The sequence below is a fragment of the Triturus cristatus genome, chromosome 8 (assembly GCF_964204655.1).
Source record: "Triturus cristatus chromosome 8, aTriCri1.1, whole genome shotgun sequence".
NCBI classification, from domain to species: Eukaryota; Metazoa; Chordata; class Amphibia; order Caudata; family Salamandridae; genus Triturus; species Triturus cristatus.
Window position 1 is genome coordinate 1,114,605,701 of NC_140591.1, and position 26,001 is coordinate 1,114,631,701.

The 26,001-nt window shown below is 44.6% G+C and overlaps 1 protein-coding gene across 2 annotated transcripts in view; it reads left to right on the top strand.

Annotated features, from left to right (window-relative positions):
- TPP2 (tripeptidyl peptidase 2) overlaps nucleotides 1–26,001 on the top strand; it is a 398,345-nt gene that overhangs the window by 143,121 nt on the left and 229,223 nt on the right. For both annotated transcript variants that reach the window (XM_085622690.1, XM_085622691.1), the window contains exons 11-15: nucleotides 2,441–2,589; nucleotides 20,512–20,627; nucleotides 20,990–21,158; nucleotides 22,818–22,975; nucleotides 24,466–24,542. In XM_085622690.1, coding sequence (XP_085478816.1) covers nucleotides 2,441–2,589; nucleotides 20,512–20,627; nucleotides 20,990–21,158; nucleotides 22,818–22,975; nucleotides 24,466–24,542 — 669 coding nt within the window. The remainder of the gene's footprint in view (nucleotides 1–2,440; nucleotides 2,590–20,511; nucleotides 20,628–20,989; nucleotides 21,159–22,817; nucleotides 22,976–24,465; nucleotides 24,543–26,001) is intronic.

The following is a 26,001-nucleotide window of genomic DNA, read 5'->3' on the forward strand; positions in this document are numbered from 1 at the left end:
GTTACTTGAATATTCTGAAAAGGATGCTGGATACCTTGCAGAGCAGGTCACTGGCTAGTCATTGTATTAGCCACTGTTGGGTTTCTTGTAGCAGGCTTGGTACAGTAATTTCTTTTTTTTACTGCTTGTAATTTCAGTGAGCAAATAACTTTTTTTCAGTGAGGGCTGGTATTTGAAGCATTTTCTGAGTTATTTTGGTCCCTGCATTTGGCTTTCTCGATCTAACTGGTGCTGAATGAGTCAAATAGGTTAAGGTTTAGGGCACGGCTTCCATGTCTAGGGAAATCAATGGGTTTGTTCTAAATATTGGGTAGGTCTCTGAACCATTCCCTGCTAATGGGATGCATAATGACCAGATACCATTAAATTCCTAGCCCTTATCTGTTAAAACATCCTTTGGATGGTCTTTGTGGTATTTTGAGCAAACACCATGTTGAGCTTGGTCAGCTGTTTGTGGGTTTGGTGCTTCAAAATGTGATTGGATATTCAGAGGTCTGATGCCTGCTTGATTTTAGGCCTGCCAACCAATCAGTTGAAGTTTGCTTTCATCAGAGCATTCTGTGCAGCATATTGCAGAAGTAAAGCAATAAAGGAAATTATATTTGGGTTGTTGTCTGATCATAACGGCAATAGGTTTTTTTTAATTTTATTTTTTTTAACTGCGGTGCAATGAGCTACCACCCATATAAATGTTATGTAGTGTATATCTAGAGCCTTGCAGTATTAGCTCCGCCATTTATCCTAAGGATTCTTTGCTCTCTTTCCTGGCTTATGTTTCTATGTATTAATTTCCGAATTCATTGTGAAGTGGAAAAAAAGATAACTCTACCCCAAGAATACTATTATGGTGTCTCCCCTGTTAGATCTGAGTAGTCCTCCCTTATAAAAAGTGTTCTTGCAGTCCACTGTAAGGTGTTACATTTTTGTTGGGTGTGTCATGCCAGGAGAGTGAAGCAGGATAGATGGTGTCAATTTACACCGGTGTGTCTGCTTTCACAAGCTTCTTTCCCTGGTAGTGGCTATAGTCCTCTGAGCATTGAAACTGTAACTGTCTGTTGGCCTTACGAACATTTGCATCTGCTCCCCTGCATAATCAGTTTGCCTAGCAATCCAGGAATCTTAACCAACCACGTGTATGGCCAACATTCTAAACCACATGGCCAGTTGGAACCAGCCCTTCCTTCTCGTCTCTTGAAAAAGTGCTCTGGATTCACTCTTATTGTTATTGTAGAACTGCCAGACATTGGACTATCCCTCGTATTCCAGCAGTGGGAATGACTTTGAATACATTCTGGTCCTATGTGGCCAGTATTATAATCTGTCTGAATTTGGGGAAGAAGAATCCAAGTTCGCAACAGAGAGGACAGTAGACTGAAATAAAGTTAGGTAGAGAGTGATAGATTGAGAGACTGAGAGACTGAGAGAGGAGAGGTGTGAGGGAGAAAATGCATCCTCATATCATTGTAGAAATATTCAGGATTTGATTTCTGGTTGACCATTGACTTCTACATCGAAGTGTTTGATCTTTCCCAAGTCGAGAGTGGAGGTCCAGTGGATGACCTCCCGAACTATGAGCTGCGACTCTTATTAATTGTTTTACTCTTGCCTCATGTTATTGTGAGCTTTGCACTGGAATCTTGACAACCAGATCAGCGCTAGTACTGTTAACTGGATACAAATATATTTTGAAAAAGGGCGTACATTTGACACCCTGAACAGCATTCCTGGGTATACGTGAAATCCCGTTCCTGTTTAGGTGATTAGATGTTTCGTTTTGGAAATGTATTTTATTTAGGGCGCTTAGCTATCTTGGCTCTCACCAACTTAGTTATACAGTCTTGCATCCTGGGCTGTGAAGAAACAAGGAGAGAGGGCAGTCATATAATAGTAAGCTAACCATTGCCAGATAATCATCGCCATTTTATGGAAATCCGATGCATAGCACATACATTCAGTTGAGGTTGTATCTTGGCCCAAGATCATAGTTATAGGTGTTACTTTTTATATTTTTGTAAATAAAGACATACTACTTTTATATGTGCTCATTCTGACTATCTTTCAAGTTTGTTATAAACTGGCGTGCCATATTAATGTTTCTAACTAGCGATTATCTTCTTTAGTTTTGATTGCTCGACTCCTTGAGAGCCTCAAAGGCAGTAGTTTGGCTATCCAGTTGGAGTGCAATAGTAATTGTGATCCTAAATCACACAGTGATCAGGCCTCACTGTTTTAAAGTTTGGATTTGGTAACAGCCAAATAAACTTAGTTGATCTAATTGGTGCAGTGAAGATTATATTTCAGGCTGATGTTGAGATTTATCAAAATGTGTAGTTTTCTGTAAAATAAAGTGTTTTTTAGCCAGGAGCTTATGCCAGACTGGAGTTCCTTTTCATATTGTCTGATTTTATTAATTGCATCCATCTGTTCTTTTTCCTTTTAGTACTGATGGAGCTCTTGGAGTAAGCATTAGTGCACCTGGTGGGGCTATAGCTTCTGTTCCAAACTGGACGTTACGTGGAACACAGCTCATGAATGGCACATCAATGTCCTCTCCTAATGCGTGTGGTGGCATTGCCTTAGTACTGTCCGGTAAAATAACATTTTCTAGCTTCATGCGACATATCAAGCCTTAATATGTGTAATATTTCTAGCATGTTTTACAGTTTTTTTCTTTTTTTCTAACAAGGTTGTACCTAAATATCTCTTTGCAAGTGTTTTGTTAATTGAACTTGAGGCTGCAGCTCACAAAGAGGAGCAGAAATGAGGTTCGGCTTCACTGATAGTCAAAAATGGTAGAATAATTCTGCGTGTATGAACTGTAAACACCTCATATCAAATATATGTTTGTAGCATGTGCTACTGTATATCATATGCTGTGCACACTTTCATGAAATCTAATGCTGGGCGCAGATTTTGCAAGTTCCTTTGTTTTCAAAGAAGAGGTTTCAGTTTTAAGGTGACTTCCCTTAAACCCACAGTGCTCCAGGACATAGACTCAACCTTCGATTGGTTTTTTTGCCACCATCTTGTTCAGACATATTTTTGAATGCTTGTGGACACTCTCATGACAGAAGAAACCCCACTGCCTCAAAAGTTACATTGGGTGGCAGAGACTGCTAAACCTTGAAAGCCGAAGCCTTGATGCGAAGATACCCAGCCTTGGCCTTGAGTGCAGCCTGTCTTGCAACCAAGAATGACTTCAAAGACGCCCTGAAGGCTGGCACTGAGCTAGACTCTGACTAATCCATTTCCTGCCGAAGAGTGAGACGGTCTGTCTGATGTATGACAAAGGCAAATTTATATTGAGGGAGTCTCTGCCCACATCCTTGCTCGCCTGCCACCAACTGGACAATCCTATGCTAAAAAGCTTCATCTCACCTCAGAGGCAATTTTTGAGCAACGTTAGACTTTTACTGTTCCAGAAACTAAGCTCAGGGATTCCTCATCATCATTACCTGCATTTTTACGCTTTGTTGACTATTTTGGAGGTTTACATCCTGGTTTGTCAAGGCTGTCTTAACACAAGTCCAGTTTTAAGCCCTGCTATGGCTGTCAAAGAACGATGTCGGTGAGTGACTCGCACCTTGTTTGTCTTTGTTGTCTGGAGAGTGACCATGACACCACGTTGTGCCCTGATTGCTGGGCCATGACCCCAAAGGCTTTGAGGGAGCGGTCTCTGAAGCTGCTAGCGGCCCGGCATGCTAATCCACAGGAGTTGTGATCTCAGTTGAGGGGAGGGTCCCAGGATCATTCCCGGAGCTTGAAGTACTCCTTGTCCCATTCGAAGTCCTTGGGGAAACTTGGGTAGGAGGCACAAAAAGGAGAGCAAGAAGTTGAAGCACTCTTCGACTTCTCCTCTGCTATTGGCCGACAAGTGAGCCTTGGCGCTCTAGGCCTTGTTCCCCGGAACCTGCGGCTGTGCCGCCTCTTTGTGACTCTCTGAATTTCTGATGGCCGGAGTGACCCCCACCCAACTGAAAGAGATCTATGAGGCCATGCACCTTTATATTTGGGCAGCCCGACCCAGTCAACGTGCCTTCAAGCCCCATGGGGTCGGAAGGGGCCCCATCTGGTTCCACGTCAGCAGCTGGACACCGGATCTGGATCCAGATTGACTCCGGTGGTGCCATCTTAACCTTCCCTTGCACCGATGCTCCTCCTCATTGTCATCCCCAGCGCGCACGCTGGCAGGAACCTTGCCTCCTAGATTGGAGCCTGAGCTTCGTCGGCTAGGTCTCGAGGAAGCCTGGGAATGGTCACTAGACCGTTCAGAATACCAAAATACCAGCCCTATGAGGAAAAACAGAGGGTTGGCAAAGGTTGAGGACCTGTGTGAGGCCAGTGGCTTGGATACTTCTCCAGATACTGGTCTGCTTTCTCTTCCTACCGTGGCTACGGAGGAGGGAGCTTTTTATGCAGTGGTGTTGTGGAGGCCGGCTGAGGAGCTTGACCTTCAGATGCCCATGGTGGCTGTCAAGACTAATCTCTTGACCGAGGTGCTGTAACCGGGAGTCTTCACGTCGAAACCCTTACTCCAATTCTGTGGCGCCTTTACTCACATCTTGTTGTGTTCCTGGTCCAAACGCAGATCAGGACCTTCTGTGAATAGGACGATTGCCCTCTGCCATCGCCCAAACCTGGGGACCCAAACTTCCTCTCACAACACCCAACCCCGAGAGCTTGGTGGTCCAAGCCACCACCTTCTAAAGCAATTTCCCTACCGTTCCCCTGGATAGGGAATCCAAGAGGCTGGACTTATTTTGGAAGATGGTGTCTTCCGCCCTCCTGCATTGCTGTTCGTGAACACTGCATGCCTTTTGGGCTGTTATTCCCACACTTTGTAGGATACGGTTGTGCGAGTGCTGCCTCAGGTCCCGGAGAAGGCCCGAACTTTAATCTCCCAAGCTGTCTCCGATGTGAGAGACGTGGCAAAGTTCACTATTCGATGCTTACTTAACATGACCAACTCGCTAGGCAGAGCAGTTTCTATGACCGTGGGTGCTGGCGCCATGCCTGGATGAGGACAACTGTCTTTTCGGGGGGATGTCCTGGCTTCCCTATGGACTTTGCCTTGTGATAGCACCAGTCTTTTCTGAGACTAGTCTGATTCGTGGTTGAGAGCTTTAAGGATTCTCATGCTACAGCCGGGCCCTTAGGCCTCTCTACTGCCCCACATCCACCTGATCCACGAGGTCTGTGGGAATGACACCCATGGCCACGCAGAGACTGGGTGGGACTTGACACGGATGGAAGCTTCCATCACACCCACAAAAGGATCGATAGGCAAACTGAGGTGGATGTGGGACAGCAGAGAGGCCTAAGGGCCCTGTGTCTCTGGACATGGCTGGAACGCCAGGGCATCTCTCTGGTGGTTCAACATCTGGCAGGTGCTCTGAATGCCAGATCGGACAAACTCAACTGAAGATGCCTAGCGGATCACGAATGGCGTCTCCATCTGGAGTTGGGGAGAGCCTTGGCTAGATCGGTTTACTTCTGCCGAGAATGCGCAATGTAAGCAGTTTGTACGCTGGAGTTTCCAAGGTGGCACTCGCTTGGAGGTGCTTTTCTTCTCGAGTGGGGCTCAGGCCTCCTGTACGCCTTTCTGCCCATACCACTCCTACCCAGAGTTCTCAAGAAGATCAAGAACGACCGGGCCCAAGTCATCGTTGTGGCTCTAGACTGGGCATGGAGAGTCTGGTATCCCAAGCTTCTGAGCATGGGCATCGATCCTCTGATCAGGTTTCCCCTTTGGGAAGATTTTCTGTTGCAGCAGCAGGGGAGTGTTTTCCACCCTAACCAGTCCACTCTCCACCTTCCTGCGTGGAGATTGAGCGCCAACAGTTGACCTCTTTCGACCTTCCTTCCGTCTTTAATGTCCTCTTGGCAGCCAGACGTCCTCCCATTAAGACGGTATATGCCTGCTGTTGGAAAATATTTGTGGCACGGTGTGCAGAAAAATCTATTGATCCCCTTTCTGCCCCTCTTTCTGAAGTTTTGCTTTTCATTCTTTCTCTTGTCCAGCAGGGCTCTTCTCTGGGCACTATTAAGGGCTATTTCTCTGCCATTTCTGCCTTCCGATCGTTGTCTGATCAAACCCCTTTGCTCATGTCCCCTATTGTACATAGATTCCTCAAGGGTCTTACTTATCTCTTCCCTCCTTCACTATTCATTATGCCTCAGTGGGTCCTTAATCTGTTTTTGAATTTTTAGTGTGCTTCTTTCGAGCCTCTATACAATTGTCCCCTCAGGCTTCTCACCTTGAATACAGCCTTTCTTGTGGCAATTCATTTGCCTGCAGTGTAAGTATGCTACAGGCCTTATCATCTAAGCTACATTACCTCTCTCTCTATCCTGACAAAGTGGTCACCCTCTTTCATGTTGGCCAATCTGTCACCTTGCTTACCTTTTATGCTCCTCCACATCCCTCTGAAGAAGAGGAGCGACTCCACCGTCTGGACCCAAAAAACGCATTGTCATTCTACTATGACCACACGAGTTACGGGTGGATGACCAACTCTTCGTAGGGTATGTTGGCACAAAGAAAGGTTGGGCAGTGCAGAAGTGGACCATTGCCAGATGGGTAGTGCTCTGCATCAAACTCTGCTACGCACTGGCCAAGAAGCAACCTCCTGAAGGTTTGCAGGCTCATTCCACCATTGCTAAAATTGCCAACACTGTGTTAGCACACAGAGTTCCTGTCCTGGATATCTGGCAGGCAGCGACCTGGTCTTCCAAGCAGACGTTCACCTAACATTACTGTCTGGACATTCAGGTCTGCAGGGATGGCTCTGTGCTTCTGGCGTGGAAAGTCGTGAAAAGAAACTGATGTAAGCGCGCCTGGGTGGCGCCTATGTAGGTACAACTACTTCACTTCTGGGGCAGATGCCGCAGCTGATTGATGCCATCTTCCCGTGTGCAGGGGCACTGCTCACACAAAATCTTCCAAATCCAGTCTGACGCCTGTGGAAATTCAAAAGGTAAGGCAGCTGCAGCTAGGTTTAGTCTCTACCTGATAGGGGGTTACCGAAGGTAAGTAACTTGTTCGTCAAGGACGGCCAACCGATGTACCACTTTGGCGACGCAACTTCAGCCAGCACCACCTACAGCTGCTGAAGGAAGAAGTGAAGATATTGCTCCAAAAGGGAGCTATAGAATCCCTCCAATCTCACCAGCAAAGCCAAGGGATTTTTCCTTTAATTTTATCATTCTCAAGGAAGATGGAATGTTGCAGCCAATACTCCACCATTTCCCACTAAATCAGTCCATCATGTTGGAGCACTTCAAGATTGCAACCCCTCTAAGATATCATTTCACTGCTCTGCTTCAGAGACTACCTGTCTACCCTCAATTCCAAGGATGCCTACGCACATATCCCCATCCTTACACCTCTCTACAGAACCTTAATCCTTGGTTAGTTTAGCCCATACCAATTCCTACCCTCGGAGATTTACCTAATGCTTGGTAAGCAGTACATCTGCAGAACACTGGTATTCATGTCTTTCCACTCCGGATGGTAATGAGCCTTGCTCACGCTCATAAAAAAGCCATCTCACTCCTTCCCACATTGGGATTTGCCATCGGAGCCAACAAATCTCACCTTTCCACAGCCGACACAACAGTTCCTGTGAGCCATACTTGATGCAGTGACAGGCAAAGCCTACCCCAGCAACAAGAGAGTAATGACCTTTTAAAGGCAGCTTACCCTCTACCAGACCATGTGCCATCTGATAGTGAGAATAATAATAAAACTGTTGGTAATAATAGCATTTTGCATTGCACTAGTTCAAAAAACGCACAATTGCACATGCTGGTGGATCCCAGGGTTCAGCACAAACCACAATGGTGGAACAACAAGAAATTGTTTCTGGGCAAGTTGTTCGGTGATCCTACAGCCGCAAGTGAACATGAACAAAGACTCGTCCCTCACAGATTGGGGAGTGTACATGGGCCAACTGACAAACTATGGCCAGTGAGACCTACAACTTTGCTTCAATTTTGCTTCAATTTACTGCAACAGATGGCAGTGCAGCTAGTGCTGCGAGGTTTCAGAATGTTACAATAAAACAGTGCTCATTTGCACAGATAACATGGGGGTACGCAGTCTCTACTGTTGGTGGTGCAAGAGAAGACAATTTGGCACTGTGCCATTCTCACCCGGTCGACCTAATGGAATACTTCCCGGTCATTGACAGTGAGTTTACAGACTTGCTCACAAGGACGAGGCAGCAAACAAAGAAATAGGAAATCAATACCTAGGTGCTTCAGCCATACTTCCACCCCTGAGAAATGCCAGTGGTGGATCTCTTTACAGACAACATGCTTCGCCTCTAGGTACTCACACCCTCAGTCAATGGGCAATGCCCTGTGGCTCAAGTCGTCTGAGATATTTGCTCATGCGTTTTCACCATTATTGTGGATTACATTTGTAGTCCGTAAATTGTACCTTTCCTATGTGGGTACAGCAGCCGTGGTACTAGCTTCTTCTGGAAATATCCATCTTCAACAAAAAGTAGTTGCTGCACCCATACCCTCTCCTCAGTCAGCCTCAAGCCATCTGCACCACCCAAATCTCAGAGCATTGAATATTGCGATTTTGCACCTGAGGTCTTCACATTTGACTACCTGCAACTGCTAGAGGAGTGTATACAGACTCTCAAAGTAGTTCCAAAGCCCACTACCTGCACATGCTATGTGGAAAATGTATGTTAATTACAGTAGCAGTTTTCACCAACAGCTTTTAAAGGCCACAGTGCAGGACACTATTGGTTACGTGTTGCACTTACAAATGGTAAGACTAGCCTGTTCTTTCATAAGAGTACACCTAAGTGCTGTAGAACACCAGTCCTGGATAGGCAAAGGGATCCAAAATTGTCAAATTACCTCAAAGGTAAACTCACAATAAATGTCTTTTTATTGGTACAGGTTCCCCAGATAAGATTAAAAAGGGGGATGTTTGGTGAGTGCTAGGACTAGTGCATCCTCCTCATTTGTCTACTATTGTGTTGCCCATGTGGATCACTGGCCTTCTTCAACGCTGAAATAGATCCCAACCTAGCTACTACATTCACTCATGCATACAGGCTCCTAATAGACCAATACTTTCTACCTCACTGGGTTGAAAAATCGCAATTCACGCAAACCGGAAATAAGATCAGTAAAAACATCTAGAATATCTTAATTGTGTATGCACCTCTAATGTGAGAGAAATTCTAGACAGTGTTGTTTCTGTAGTGACAAAACGTATAGAGACTGCAAAAGAACTAGCAAATTGGCACACCTGGGGAGGTGGGTACACATTCTCTCTTTCCGCTTTCCCTGTCTAAGAGATGTCATGTCATTATGGTTGTAGCAAGAGAGGCACCCTAACTAGTTACTCTTTTATATTGAAAATATCATTAGCCAACAACTAATGATCAATCTCAAACTTTCCGAAAATGGTATGATTCCCTCCAGAAATGCAATCGACATACATTCTTACTTCTCCTGATCCATATGCCATGGTGTAAGTGTTAATCATGTAATCTACTCATATATTTTATTTAAGGCCATTGTTAGAGAAGTATGCTGATAACAAATGTAACAGCTCATGCTTGTAGCTTCTGCGGTCATACAAAGCCTGTAGTGGGCTTTTTAGAAGTATGATGCATGTCAGTGTTGCATTATAGTTGCTTTTTTCAGACCTCCAAATACACACATCATGAGTGTAAGGAAAAGTGTCCAGAGACTGTGATATTGCATCTTGCACACCATTCATGCCACTTACTTACTCAAGAGATAGTGCTGGCCATTTAGCCCAGTAATTGCCCTCCAACCACCATAAAGCTGCTGAATGGATCGACTGGGAAGCTACTTATTTATGCTTCTGCTCTTAGAGTGTTTCCCCCGCGCAATACACTGCCTCGCAAGCCATACAGTAAAAGAAAATAGAATAAATAGCCAAACCCAACTAAATGTTTTGCTTACATTGGACACACTGAGCACAAACCTGAATTCTACATGATTAAAAAAAGTACCTACACATTATAGTTACATTTATTAAACTGCTGCTCCATGTTTAGCATGCTATATGCTAATTTTGCATGGTTCAGCAGCACCCACACTTTCTTTACCCATACGTGCACTGTTTCAAAGGGAGAGTATCATCTGTTGTGCAGCCAATTTGAGAAACAAGATAGTCTTACTCCTAAATAAGTGTAGTGGATAGGTCCTCTTTCGCTTGTGTGACCCTGTTTACAATACCCTCTCAAAACTGTCTGAACTTTGGGCAGCCCCATTGTGTATGTAGAGGTAGCACTTCCTCATTGCCCCCCCCTTCAACACTTCTATTCATCTTGAGAGAGTTGCAGTTGTGCCTCATTGTGAGAAATTGGTTCTTCTTGCATAGCCTTGTCATTATAGCCTCCTTATTGGAGAGATGGTTTCCTCACCTGTACGTCTGGCGGGAGGTTTCAGTTTGACAACAGTGGGGCCAACCTGTGTGCACTGTCCATCATCATTGAGGTTTCTTTGGTTGTATCAGTATGGCTTTGAAGAGGTCTGACATGTCCTGTATGCATATTGGCTCTCCAAATCTTCACATTTCCCCTTGTAGAATGACATTATTCTTCCAGTTGTAGCATACGTGCTTGCAGAAATCCACAGTCATTAACTTGCATTCTCTGCCCGAGTGTGCACACTTAACTCTCTGTTCGTTGTATTCTTTTCGGTATACAGTTTTGATATCCTCTGTGAAGGAGGAAACCTGTTCATACAACCTGCACCTTATTGTGCAACACACAGGGTGGGGCTCTACCCTCCATTCAACAGATGGCTGCTGATACCTTGCGATCTCCCTGTGTAGGTGCAGTCACTTCATGGGACTCTGGTCGAGGCCCAAGTCGAATTGGCTCAAGAGGGAGGTATCGCAACAACTTTCATTTCTCACCACACTTCCAAAGCCCCCTGACTACTCCAGTGGATCCATTTCTCTGGCAGGGCCACTAGGTCCTTTTGGAGTGGACAGTGTTGTCTGGTACGTTCATACATCCCGTGGCACCTAGGTCTCATAGGTGTTTGCTGTGGCTACACGTGCAGGTGGCTTACCTTGGCATGCCTCCTCCAGTGTCAAGGCTGGGCACTTCTGCAAGGCCACTGAGCATGGCACCTTTGCCCATTTGCCTCCATGTGGCTGCTAGGATCAGTGGTCAGGCCTACACAGTCGAAACGTAGGCATGCGGTCTTGGGTCTCCTACCTGCCCCAGCGCACTCCACCTACCTGCATGCTACTTTGAGTCCATCACTGCAGATGCTCACTATACTGGGAACTTCCCCTTGAAGTCTTCTTTTCGTTGTGACAGTCATATTGAAATGTCCTGTGTGCGCCACTGCCTCAAGCGGCAAGTCATCCCCATTGCAAGTGACCTCTACAAATATGGCGCCGGACGTTTCCTTGCACCATGAGTTGATGTTTCCCAACCTGAGGTCCTGCAGCATTAGGTCCCGAGTGTGATGTTTCCGAATCTCAGAAGGTGGGCAGAATCCAGCCATCTTAGGGTCTCAGCCATACACCCCTGACTTTTTAAAGGCAGACCCTAAACTGGAGTTGGTTATTATCTTTAAGAAGCAGCCTTACATTAACCCTTGAAACATCCTCCTGGCAGAGAACGTAAAATAATGGATGTGGTAGGTGTAGTATACAGTGCTAAAAAGTGCTTTTGCAACTGCTTTCCTTGGTTATTGTGGCTCTGAATTCTGGGATTGTCTGAAATCTTTCACTAATGGCATACTTAAACATTGTAGAAAAGATTTTTAAAAATTGGTTCAAGAAGATTCTCCTCTCTCGAACCAAGTCATGAATGCAGCCTTTGACTCTGCATAGCTTCCTGCTGAAGGTTACTGCCATGGTCTCACTCTATGCCACTCCTCTTGTTGACCCCTTACTAATCTGAAGCTTAATTCTCAACTTAAAATCCTCAAACTCCTACTTTGTTGCTCATTCTTGTTCAGCCAACATACTGATGAAGAAACGGTAAGGATGAAAAACAATAGGAGAGAAAGGGTTTTGTTGCTTGGGGTACTCCTAGTCCCCTGGAACAAATTAAACAAACAATAGAATGAGTACACCCTCAAAGGTAATTCAATGCCTCGGAGATAGAGAGGTGCACTGAAAAGAAAGGCTTATCTTTTCTTATAGAAGACCCCTCACTCACCAACCTGGTTGGTGACATGCTACATCATCGGGGTCCCACCTGGATAACCGAGTGTCATCCGGCTGTGCTGCGACACCTGACTACAGTGGAGCTGGTTTAGGTTTTTTTGGTGTGGTGCAAGTGCAGAAAGTGATTTAAAAATTGGTCAGATTTAACTCTGTCAAAAATTATTTAATCATGTAGCAACTGAACAATGTTAAAAAGGATTGGCGGGGTACCATATAAGGTTAAATTGACCTAAGGTATCGAAAAAAAGTGAAGTGAAAAAAATAGTGAGATAGGTCTACATGTTTCAACCTTAAGGGAAGTTATCCAGGTTTTCGCCAGGACCGATGCTAACCAGGGCGGTCTACACACGCTAAGGTGTACCCTACCCTTGGTTAGAATGAAAAAACCCTCCTGTATTTACAGCGGGGTAATCCTTACTCGTATTTCTTAAGGAAAAGTACCTGTTGGAAAAAAGAGAAGGAAACTATATATACACAACAACATATGTTCTGTACACAGCTTCGTTTCAAGCTCCTCTCAATCGTCAACCAATGTTATTGTAACGTTGTGGTAAGTGACTAAACTCAACAGTCATACTGTTTAGCCAACTGCAGTGAAATAGATATAACCGTGCTCCGTTGTGTCTCACAAAACGTAAACACTGAATCGGGCTTGAATTCACCCGTGATCACTCCATGTATCCGAATGAGACACACAAGTGATATTTTGCACTCACAAGGAAGGTACCGGGGTGCACATGAAAAGTGACGAGTGGTCAGGTGACTAGCACGGGTGCCATTCGTCCCACATGAGAACACACATAGCCAGTATCTAGTTAGTACCGACGGCGGCGTCCTAAGTTACAACTAAATGTACTCCACAACATAGAATCACTCTCAGAAGCATGGGTGCGTGAACGAAAAAATCGGGACAAAACTAAGGGGAAGGTAAAAAGGCCGAAAGGGCCAGCTTTACTGGAGTTGCGAAACAAACGTGCCTCGAGGATGCCGAGGTCATGTTGCCAAGTCCTACCACAATCTAAAGAAAGGAGGATACGTGGTTAGGTAAAGCGGCGTGAAGGAGAGGGACAGGCTCTGTGGTGCCCACCCACATGTATTGAAGGTACTTACTTCGTGGAAATAACGGATCCGCTGTTACGCCTGAAACCGTGACCCGCAACCGCGTCTCGACAGTGGCCGAGATACAGTTGGTATCAAAAGCGGAAGTAAAGTAGTACCTGATTAGCGGCAATAGGAGGAAAGGGAGCCAATCAGCGTTGACTTGCTCCGGGTTGGAAACCAATAGCTGACGCTCAGAGAAAAGGGGAAGTATCTCTCACAGAGAGGCACAGCGTGATTGGTAACTAGGGATGCTAATGGTTTAGCAAGTGAATACGGAAGCGCCCATCTCATTAAAACGTGAAGAAAGAAAAAGAATTATATAGCAGGCACGCGTTGGTAAACAGCGAGCGAAAGGACCTATTGGTCAAATGGGCAGAAGGTTCAGAGTTTGACTTAGAATCGGGCGAGGAGTCCCGATAAGGGACAAAATCCCAGAGACGGAGGGTAAAGAGAGTTGGAAACGAAACCCAAGTCCTAGTCCCATACACAAGGCACCCAAAAGAGGACAACAGGCAGCCAGAACAGGCACTCTCTTACAATGATGGAACACTGGGTAAATCAATATTGTTAACAATTAACTGGATGAATGACAGTCTATTTTGGAAGGACAGAGTTCCATGGGATATTGTCATTTAATCCGCTTTTGTGGGTGGAAAGTCTATATACCCAACGTTGTTCTTTTTCAAATAATCGCTCCTGCATTCTCTCCCCTGTCTTTATTTGTTCAATAACGGTCCATTTCAGATCATTAGTTGTATGGCCTTGCACAAGGAAATGTTCCGTAAGTTTCGTCATTGATTTTTTTACACCTGATGGTGCTGCGATGTTCACAATTTCGCTGTTTAATTTTCCTGCTTGTCATCCCCACATATTGGAGTTTGCAGGGGCAGATGATCCTGTAAACTACGTTTGTACTGTTACAGTTGGTATGTGTTCTCAAGGTCCACACCTTACCAGGTTCAAGTTCCAGGGTTTTTGTATTGTCTGTAAGGTGACAGACGCTGCAATTACCACACTTGTAGTGTCCAGTGATTTCCGGTAGACCCCATGCGTTGAGGACAGTAGTTTGTTTTGCTTGGACCATCATTTTGGGGCGTGTGTTCACTAGAGTGTCCCTCAAGCTTCTGGATTTCTTATATGAAAACAGAGGTTTCTCCCATTTGAGGTTGCCGCTGTTGAGGATTGACCAATGTTTGTTAATGGATTTAGTAACCAGATTAGATATTGTATTGTATGTGGTCACACAGGTCAATGGTGACGTAACATCTTTATTGACTCTTTCTTCCAGTAATGCCGTTCTTGGTTGATTGTGTGCCCGTTTCTGGCATTTGTTGAGAATTCTTTCAGGATAACCTCTTGATGAGAGTTTGTTGGTGAGATCCAGGGCTTGTTTCTTGTAATCCTGGGTTTTGCTGCAATTACGCCGTAGTCTTAGGTATTGGCCATACGGAAGATTTTCTCTCAGAGGCCTTGGGTGGAAACTTTCAAACCTCAATAGGTTGTTTTTCGCTGTGGGTTTGTAGTGAGTTTTTGTCTCCAAAGGCCTTAGGGGGGTGGTGGCGGCAGGGGGGTTGGTGGGGGTAAAGGGGGGCCGGTGGAAGGAAGGAGAAAGGGTCAATAATTGCATAACAGTTGCATTATAAGCAATACAATCAATTGCAGTATTTTTACACATGTGGTGACTCATTCAATGTTTACGCTAATCAGTAGTAGTGTTAGCTTTGAATTGTTCCAACAGATGGGCCCACTCCAAAGAAATTGTTTTTTTTCCGAAGCCCTATATATTCATATATTTTTTTCACCTTTTGAATCCTCCCAGGTGCCAGACTGAATGCGAGAACTTCTGCAATAGCTTCCGTATGCTAACCGGTGGAACCTTCTGCCTAGGTGCCGACTCCACACCGTATCTGGATGTGACAATATACAGCACCTTATAGGCACCATCCTGGTTTCTTGTCTTTAGTTCCTCTTTCTTCATCTCCTACGACTTGCACCTGGAGCACCACACTTAATTTAGTCTGTGTTCCTGTAAAACTTTCCAAATGATGTGCCTGGGATTTCTCCCCTGAAGACTACAGGTTTCAAGTTGTGCCATGACCGCCAGATGCATATGTTGGTCACAAATCCACATGACATCCGCCTTTGGTGCTTTAGAGCCAAGCATGACTCAAAGCCCCGCAAATGATGCGTCATGTTACACCCAAAGGCCATTAGGGAGCACAGAGCCAAAGTTTACTTAACCGAGTACAAGAAGGCAGTCTAAGACTGGGTTGAAATACAGGTCGCAGAGCCAGCATAAGAAAGTGAATTATTAACTGGGGTGCATGGTAGTCCACCGCAAGTAATAAAGTCACTAACCTGCAAGGTTCAAGCAAAGGGTGCAATATTTATACCCGAGTTCAATCCCTGGTAGCTGTGATACATAGCAGACCGGGTTCACTGAGAGAAAATGTGTAAAACATTTAAAAATGGTAAAACAGAAAATAATCATAGACACATTACAATAAAAATACCATTCTAATTTAGAAGAGTAAAATGTAATAAACAAAATCTCACCAAAATGTCAAAAAAACAAGAGGAACTAGAAGTGTGAATTCTTTAAGATTTTAGAGAGAAATTGCCAAGAAAAAGTAAATTGGCAGTCAATCATTGTTTGTGGTCACTTAGACCCAAGTGGGATTTCAGGCTGACCGTAATGCTGCCCAGATCAGTTTTACACTGGTCAAAGATTTTACCATAGAACTTAGTCTCTGAAATGGAAGACAGAATCCTTCAGCGGCACAAGGTTGCAAGCTATAACCAAGGAAGTCTTTTTGAAGCCATTGAACGAGGTCCTGAGGAAGAAGTTGATTTTGGCAGGAAATGTTCATATTGTGTGCCTGTAGGCAAATCCTCTTGTTGGCAAGATACTTTTCATGCCGTTGCCATGTCAAGATTTCTACATTTGTGCTTAGTCTCTTTTTTGGAGTTCGGAGTCCTTCATCGGGGCAAGGCTGCAGGCTATAGCGAATGTGGATTCGACAAGGCTGGATAGGTAATCACTAGGTGCTAGCTGAATTAGATTTTTTGATGCAGGGAAGCTCTAAGCAGGAGAAACCTGTTTCTTCAGCCCAGCAAAGTTGCGTGTTGGCTGGATCGGCTCTGGTGGTTCCGGTGTTCCAGTGGTGGAAAGTCAGAATTAGTCCTACCGCTTTTTAGAGATTGTGGAACAATTCCCCTTAACCATGATCATGGATCCAGGGAACTCAAGGACAGCACTTGGAGATTAGGAGTCACTCCACCAGAAACCACAAGCAGGGTCCAATCCAGGTCCACTTGCAACTGGTTAGGTAGCACTTCAGGGAAAATGCCTCTTGCAGCTTGTTGTGTCCCTGTAGCCACACAGGAGATTAGTCCACTGACCCTTGGTCCCTTCTTTGTCTTGTGTACAAGTGAGAGCATGTACCGCCCTTCAGGTCTCCAATAACTGGTGCGCAATCCTCCTTTTGTCCTCCACTGCTCCTGAAAGTGACCTAAAGGGGGTTCATTGTGTGCCAAATTTAAGGTGGACATTAGATTCCGGGCGTGGATGACTCCTCCCTAACCAATGGGGTAAACTTTTTCAAGGGCAGCCTGTAGGAAACTGCCCCTTTTTGAAATGTTCACCCTCACTTTTTGCCTGTTACCTGATGCAATTTTGACAGATGTGCACTGGGTTCCTGCTATCCAAGTCCCAAGTGCCAGATCTCTTTCCCTAAAACTATACAATTGTTCCCCAATTGGCAATTCCTTTAGCACTCCTTGCAAGTCCCTAATAAGGGATACCCCTGTTACCTAGGACAAGGAGGCTATAGAGGGTCCCTAAGGGCTGCAGCATGTATTGAACTACCCTAAGGGACCCCTTGGCACCAACATGCAAACTTCCATTGCAGGCGGCGTGCTATGGTGCAGACAAAAGACATGGCACACCTCCTTTGTGCCATGCCTTCAGACACTGCATGCAGTATAGGTAAGTCACCCCTACAGCAGGCCTTACAGCCCTTAGCAGGGTGCACTATACTACATGTGTGGACATACCTGCTTGAACAGATATGCCCCTGTGGTATCCAAGTCGATTCTTAGATATTACAAGTGAACAGGGAAGCCATTTTGAGTATGGGTGCTGGTCACTGGTATTCATGAGTTCCCAGCTACATGATGGCTTCACTGAAATTAGAAATGTTTGCTATCAAACATCTCGTATTAACAAACCCACACCAATTTCAGTGATGGATTTATTAATACATGCACCCAGAGGGCACTGTAGAGGTGCTCCCTGGTAACCTGCTGACTACTAGTGTTTTGGGTGACCAGTGTAGACCAGCATGCAAACACAGACAGGTTTCTGATCTCCTACAGGTGGAAGCCCGTGCTCTCTGAGGGCAGAAACACTACCGGGTTCTTCCGGAGATGTTGTAACCACCTCCAAGCAGGGTGGCTAAGTGATCAGCGTATCAAGGAAGGAGGCTTCAAAGACCTCTGTCGCCTTTGATATGCAACCCAAGACTTCCCCAGAGAGAGGAAATGCTACCCCCTGCTCCGGGCCCATTTGGGACCAAGACAGACAGGAAAATCAGCTAGTCAGGTGACGTGCTTCTTTCTCAGGCTAGTGCCACTCTTTAGATTGGCTACTTGATGTTAACACAACTTTTAGAATTCCACTATCTTAGAATTGGTGGAATTAGGCTCACTGGGTCAGGGGTATTCCCACTTCCCACAGGAAGTGGTCATATAGAGGGTGTAGACACCCTAAAGGTAAGTAGCCCATTGCCTACTACCTGTCACTCCCTGTAGCGCCCCTAAATTGAATATTTATGCGGCAGCCTTGACACCAGGGACTTAGATTAAACGGATCAGAACGAGGGGACAAAGTACAACCGTGAGAAAAACGAGAAATAAAGACAGGCCTTGTACTTTTGGCATCAAACCTTGTCTGTCTGCACCAGTTTTGACCATCATTATCAGTGACTTGTACTGCTGCTGACCAGCTTTTAAAAACCCATGGAGACTGCCAGCCCTTCGCAAATTGTCAGCAAATCTCCCTTGAATTAGAGGAGCTGTTCCCCTGCAATACTCTGGCACAGAAACACAAAGTCTGTTCTACTGAGTTGCCTCTCCCTGGCCAGCCCGGCGCAGCAGCTGCCCAAGTAGAGGACCCTGTGCTCCTGAAGGTTAAGTCTGTCCCCAACCAAGTGAGGGGACACCAGGACCAACTGGAGCCACATAGGACCCATACCCGGGATACCGGAACCCTTGCAACAAACACAGCCCGTGAGAGTCCAGTCTGGACTCCCACAGCACTAAGACCAAGCAGCCGTTGAGTGACTTCAGCACCGCAGGGACCCACTTAGAGTGGCCCAGCAGTCCTGATTTTTGCACCCTCAACCAGCGAGACCTACGACCGCAAGCCTCCAGGATGCACATAGTCCAGCCGACCTTTCCACTCTGTAGCAGAGTGCCCCAGCCCAGGTACCAACGAACCAGCTGTGTCCCCATTTCCCCCGGACCCATGTCGTATGAGCCCCCATTGGGAGCTCCCAACTTTTCCCCAAGTTCCCCTCTGCAGCCTGTTTCTATGTGACCCCTCTCCCTCTTTCCACCGGTGTAGCGCATACAGCTATCAACCCGACCAGCACCTCTGCACCCGGATGCCCCAGGGCAGGTAACGAGTTACTGCTGATGGTACTTTGGACCTTGGCCCCCTATCGCCCTAAGTCCGGAACGGGACCCCCAGAAACCGATCGCAAATAACTGTGTGCAACATATGCCTTTTTTCCCACAGAGAAGCATTGCAGCTTTAAGTTGTCTTGAATTTAACTAATCACTTATCTGTAAAATTTCATAACTGCAAAAGTACTTACTTGATAACGAAGTTCTTAGTATCAAAATTTCTATAAAAATACAACTTATTTTTCTAAATTGGTCTCGGATTAATAATGTCCCAAGTTAGGTGTTGCACGCTGCTTATTGCCTCGATTGTCAGTTGCCCACATCTGAGGGTGCAGAATGTGTGAAAGAGAAAACTGACAAGAGCCTAGATGCAGGTTTGTTTTATCACATTCGGAGTCGTTTCAGAGTTGAAGCAGAGGTTGGCAGTGCCACCTGTAGGCATGCAGAAGATATTGCAGACGTTTCTGGATAGTCTGGAGCCTGGGAGGATTTAAAAGGTAAGGAATCGGCAGTTCGATTATTCACCAGACTGAGTGTTAACAAAGGTAAGTAATTTGTTCTTTGCTTAAGCACCCAATTCAATGTATGTAAATAGGAGGCAGTGAAATCTATTGACTGGATGCTAAAATATTGTTAACCTATAATTACTGGTAGAATATTTTGTTTTGCGAGTCTGGCACAGTGGTAATTCTAAGGGTCTGATTTTGATGTCAAGCGGCTAGCCATCCGACAGCTTGTTGGAGGCTTTCTGCCTGACATCGATGTATTACAATGCTGGCAGTCAGAGGGAAAACTGCGGGGGACTCCGCTATGCTTCCGTCGGGCTAAAGGAGTTGGAAGGCATCATAATCCCATAATGATGGCGGAGCCAGCTTCGGCTCCGACATCTGGATTATGATGGCACTTTTACACAGCCTTTCCAACATGGAAAGGCTGTCAAAGTTACTTTGGGGGCCCCTAGCAGGGCCTTCTTTCCCCTAGCCTTCTGCTATGGGGCCTTGGGAGCACCTAGGGTGCAGGGATGTTTATAGGCATCCATTTTTCAATGGCAGCTTGTGCTGCGGGCCTTTTCCACCAGCCACACAAACTGCCATTGAAAAATGGATGTTTCTGACCGTCCATAGGGTGTCGCATCCACATTTTGCATTCAGAACTGCCAACCTATGGTCAGCAGCGTTGGTGGACATCGTGATTAGGCTCTAAGTGTCTAGAGTTTTGCTGATGATTGATTGGACATGAAATCCTGTTGTCCAACTTTAAATATTAGTTTGCTACCATCTAGTCAACTGAAATAAAGCTTTTTTTTTTTTCTTTGGTAACAGTCAAAATACTACACTTCCTATCCAACAATAGCGTTTTTTGTATTGTGGACCCAACCGAGAAAGCATATATTTGCATGGAAGACTGTAGTTCAGTAAATATTATCATCTAGTATTGGCATTTCTAACCTACAAATTATACAGTCTGAATCTGACAACTTGTGCTTAGTGCTCCAACTATTACACCACCGTTTGTATGTTTTTCAGGTCTCAAGGCTAATGGTGTGCCTTATACCGTCCATTCAGTAAGAAGAGCTTTAGAAAATACAGCATTGAAGACCGAAAGTATTGAAGTGTTTGCCCAAGGGCATGGTATTATTCAGGTACTGCAAGATTTCCAGATGAATGTGTTCAAAATATTTTGTGCTTACCAGTGCAGAAGATATCGCATTTAATTAAAACCCTGCCAGTTGTCGTGTTGGTCCTTCCCACTTTTTACGGTACGCTATCTATAGACTTCTAGTTGACCATATTTTGCATGAATATATATTTCTTGTACCTTCTATTGGTATTTTTGTTTACTGAAGATCCCTTAGCAGTCTTGTATTTGTAATTGAACATCCCATAATGTTTGTTTGCAAGAGCTTGTTTTACAGAATAAAACAAGTTAAGCTAGCTGATATCAACCATTTGCGGTCACTCTGTTCATTTTCTTTTTTTTAGCTTGTGCATTTTTTCTTCATAGGTTGATAAAGCTTACGACTACCTCATTCAGAACTCATTGACCACTAGTAATGTAGGATTCACTGTTACTGTTGGAAGCAGTAGAGGAATATATCTGAGAGATCCTGTCCAGATTGTTGCCCCCTCAGACCATGGTGTTGGCATAGAACCTGTTTTTCCAGAAAATACAGGTAAAGTAACAGAAACTTCTTGTTTGAGATACTTAATTTTACTAATTTTCTGCCATGCTTGTATGGTGCCCGCAATCTTCACATTTCGAGTTTCAAATGTTGGCCTGCTTTTATTTTGTTCATTGTACCACTCTATTGTTTCAGGCGTTCTTCGCTTCTGCTGTATTGAATTTTTCATAGATTTGCATACTCGACTCATTGTCAGTTGCCTTCCTTGGAATCTCTCGTCAATTTTTATACACTAGAAGTGTTAACATGCATTCATGCAGTTTTGTAAATGCAGCTACATTAAGCAGCGATTCCACATAATTTTGTTAACATAAATTCTACAACATTGATAAGTTTTATATATTCACATGCTTGGATCATTCCCAGTTGTCAGGCTGGGAATCCCTGGTACATTAATATAGCAGTGAACAGTGTAAAATATACAGTATACAATGCAAAGCAACATGGTATCATTAGTATCGCATCCATCTCATTTGAAATAACCAAAACTTCAGCTAATGACGTGGAAGCTCAAGCTTTCCTACTCCACCTTGAGACCACCATAGCTCAGATTTCAAAGCACAAGTCTGAGAATAAAATACATTAAGCCTCTGACCCAGATGGAGAGATAGTTACATGTGACTATTATATAAGGTATCAATGTTGGAGAATGATGCATGCTGAAAGTCAATGGCCTGTACCGTGTTTGGACAAGGCTTGACCTGTTCGTGGTTGACTAAACCGCATGAACAGCTGGTCTATTGTGCTTACACTCTTTGTCTTGTCTGTATAGAATTTGAAATATCTATGCAAGTCTAAAGAATGTAACTATCTTTCTGCAGTTGAAGATGGATTTGGAAAGAAAGATCTTAGAATGACAGGCTCATTTAGGTGAAAATCATTTGGAACCTTTGGAATTAATTTAGGATGATTCTGAGCTGAGCATTACCCTGTCATTCATGAACCTGAGAAAATGCTAAATTAAATTGAACAAATATGGAAGTATTGGCATGGGTTTTATTTGAAGTGGATGATGATCATTCACCAGACACAAAACACTGCCATTAAATGTTGTAAGTGTTATTACTTGCTGGAGCTTGCGCCATAACAGCCTCTTACCCCATATCCTAGGCTGAAAGGGCAGTGACCACTCACTCGATACATGGGCGGGACTCTGTACCCCAGATGACTGAGCATAGGTCTGATCGCAACAAAAATGTAAAAAAACAGGCAGTTCCTCCACGGGGTCTTTAATGAAAGAAACGCTCTAGAAACTTAAAAAGGTAGGACGGCACAGCATCACAAAACCATGTGATGAACGTTTATTACAGCAAGAGTACGATTAAAGTTTTAGTTTGGTTTAGAGTCAGGGTTTGGTTTAAGATCAGAATAAGAGTAATGGTTAGTTTAGGAGTTTATATTAGGAATAGGTTTAGGATGAGAGGTAGACTACGGGCAAATACAATCTCGGAAAATATTTATTGTTTAGTGTTAAATAAAACAAGTTGCTATGGATTCTGTGTAGTGGTTTATTTGTCAAGGTATTCTTTGTAATGACCTATCTATGAGTTGGAGAGCTGTATGTGAGTAATTCAAGACCTTCCTTCCTTACAATGTTTTAATATTCATGGATATTGTGTTTGTCATCTAATATTCTCTTAACCTTGGCAGATAACACAGAGAGAATATCTCTTCAGCTTCATCTTGCATTAACATCTAGTGCGTCTTGGGTTCAGTGTCCCAGCCACTTGGAGCTCATGAACCAGTGTCGGCACATAAACGTCCGAGTAGATCCGAGGGGACTAAGAGAAGGAGTACATTATGCAGAGGTACAAATTTTAGTTGGCTGATTAAAAAAAAATTGCTTATGGTCTTTAGAGAGCCAGTGTAACTGCATGTGGATTATGTGGATTATGTGAATTGTTTTTATTATTGTGTTGCAAAGACTGGTACAAATAATATTATTATGTTATATGCTCTCTAAGTTTCAAATTATTTTTATAGACCACGAACAAAATTGCCATAATTAAATGGATAGTAGGTTTGGTGTGCATATGCCCCAAAGCTTTGTAGATTTAGAACCACACCAGCCGTCAAATTTAGCAATGGTTGAAGCAAATTATCCCTATCATTTCACAAGATAGGTGATATGTATTACAGCAGATTCTCTGAACGAATACAGGAACAAAGCATTCGACTACCTGCGAAAAAAGAAGCCCTCAAATCAAAGCAAAAACGCACAAACAGCACAGGTTTTGCAGGGGTTATTCTGTTGTAGATTAACATGCATGCCTACTTCTCTACGGTATAATTTGTTGATCTCAAAATCTGGGTTGGGCTTCAGGCATGATTCAAATGACTCATCGCTACATCATCCTAAAACCCACAGTGTATTGCAGCACAGTCAAAATCTTTAAATGACGTATTTATTAATTTAGTACTTCATAGAGCGCGAATGTGACCCGTTAAGGTATCGGAGCACTTTACAAGGCTAAACAAGTTGATTACAAGATTCAGACTTGTTTCTCCATTTGGTCTGGAAGGGGTGGCAGAGGCTGACAGGTGAACAAGATCACACCAATCATTTTAGTGCAAAACTACCATGCTATTGTTGAAATAGTGTCAGTTGGCACATTACAGCATGGTGGCTCTGAATTCAGCAGAGGTTCACCCTTTCCTACCCCTCCCGACCCCACTTACTGGAGCCATTGAATTAGAGTTTGAAGAAGTCCACAACAAAGCCAGGTGGTGGGTGGAGAGGCAGGAATAGTAGGATAGAAGGATGTTTGTGATGCATTCACAGTAATTTTTGTGGATAATGAGGAGCAAGGGCATTCTTTAACCAGAGGGAGTCAAAAGCCCCAATTCATTGATGCATTAGGCAGAAGGACTCCCATCAAACAAAAAACACAACCTCCACCCAGACGTGCCTCATAAAGAATCAAAACAAAAAGCCATATCTGAGACGTCATCCTTGATGCAGTTGTGTATATCAGCAACACTTGCAAATGTATTGCTTGTCTGTACTGAACTCGTACAGAAACTATACCTTGCTTCTGTTTGACAGAGTTGAAGCTGGGAACTTGATTATTTCTTCAGTAATAGATTTGTGGATAAACATTGTGCGATTCAGAAATCTGCCAGTTGTAAAATGTGTCTTCTTAATTCTAAAAGCAGTACACCCACACACCATATAGTAGCTGGATAGTAGCCTTCCATCAAAAGTGATGGGGTTTAATGCACTGAAAAGTTTAAACAACATAAATGCCTTTGTAGATCGAATCATTTATAATTTAATGCTTCTTTTTTACTCTTTCAGGTTTGTGGTTATGATTTGTCCACGCCAAACTCAGGTCCATTGTTCAGAGTTCCAGTAACTGTTGTCATACCAAGGAGGTTAGGAAAAACAACTCAAGTTTTTTCTAAATATGCTTTATGTCTTCACTATTTGTGGTTCTTTTGAGTTATGACACCAGGAATTGTCATTTGTGAAGTACTGCACCATGAATATGTTATGGATTCACAAGTAGATAATTTCCCCAGATCTGTCTTATTTTAGTGGATGAGAGAACATACAATTTTCCTTGACAAACTAAGATAACCGCCTATAACTTGCTTCATAGGCCCTTTTCCCTGTCCTCTAACATTGTTTTATTCTCCTTTCCTTCCACTCTGCTTTTCTGCCTTTCTTCCCTCCTTGCACTATTCTTCTATCTCACCCATCAGCTTTGAGGTTGCGTGTTCATGGCCTCATTTTAGTGCCCATTTTCTTTTTTTTTTTTTTTTTTTTTTTTGAAAAAGTTTTTATTGAACAATAATTCGGTTACAAGTATGGGCCTACAACCACCCGGGCCGGCCGCTAGGTACATAAGGAAATATACACATCTCAAGGCTACAATCAGTTCCCAGGGCACTGCCCCGCAGTGGCTCAAGATAGTTCTCAAAGAACAGCAAGCGTCAGTCCAACAATAACAGAAACAAAAGGAAAAACAATAAAAACAAAAGGCGAGTTATGAGGGATACCAGTGCGGATCAGGCTCCCCCCGGGAAACTCCAGTCAGAATAGTTGAGCAATCCGCTAAAGAAAGGAGTACCGGGAGGCCGGGGACGGAGGGGGGGGGGAAGGGGGTCAAGGAAGATGAACGTCCATATGTAGTTGTTACAAAAAGCGCCAGGAGCCATCAAGGGTCAGGGGGACATGGCGATATCAGTGTCTACCAGGGGGGGCGTACAGATGCCTCCGCGATACGCATTCCATTGACCCCAAATTCTACCCCATGCCCCCGGCTTGCCACGGGCCACATACACTGTCTTCTCCCGAAACATACACCAGTCCATATTCTCCTTCCATACCGACACGGTGGGCGGCCGTTGAGCGCCCCAAAGTTGCGCTATATCCCTCTTGGCAATCATGTTCCCTAGGGCCGCCCACCGAGTCTGAGCCGCGCTGTAGTCATTGGGCTCCCACACATTCAGGACACAGCGACGCACCTCCGGCAGCAGCACAACCCCGGTGACCTGTCCCATAACCGTGTGGACCCGGCGCCAGTAGTCCGCCACCTCGCGGCACTCCCAAAGGATATGAAGAAAGGTGGCGCTGAGCCCACAGCCTCGCTTACAGAGCCCGTCGTCGGAAAATCCCATCGAGACCAAGCGCGGACCCGTCACATACACCCGGTGGAGAATCTTGAGCTGTACCAACCGGAGACGAGCCGGAATGGCCACCTCCTTGGGGGACGACAGTGCAGACTGCCAATCTTCGTCGTCCAATTCGACCCCATCCCCAGTCCAAGCCTCCCGAAGGCGCACCAGGAGATCCGCCCGGTGATTAATCAATTTTTTATAAATTAAAGAA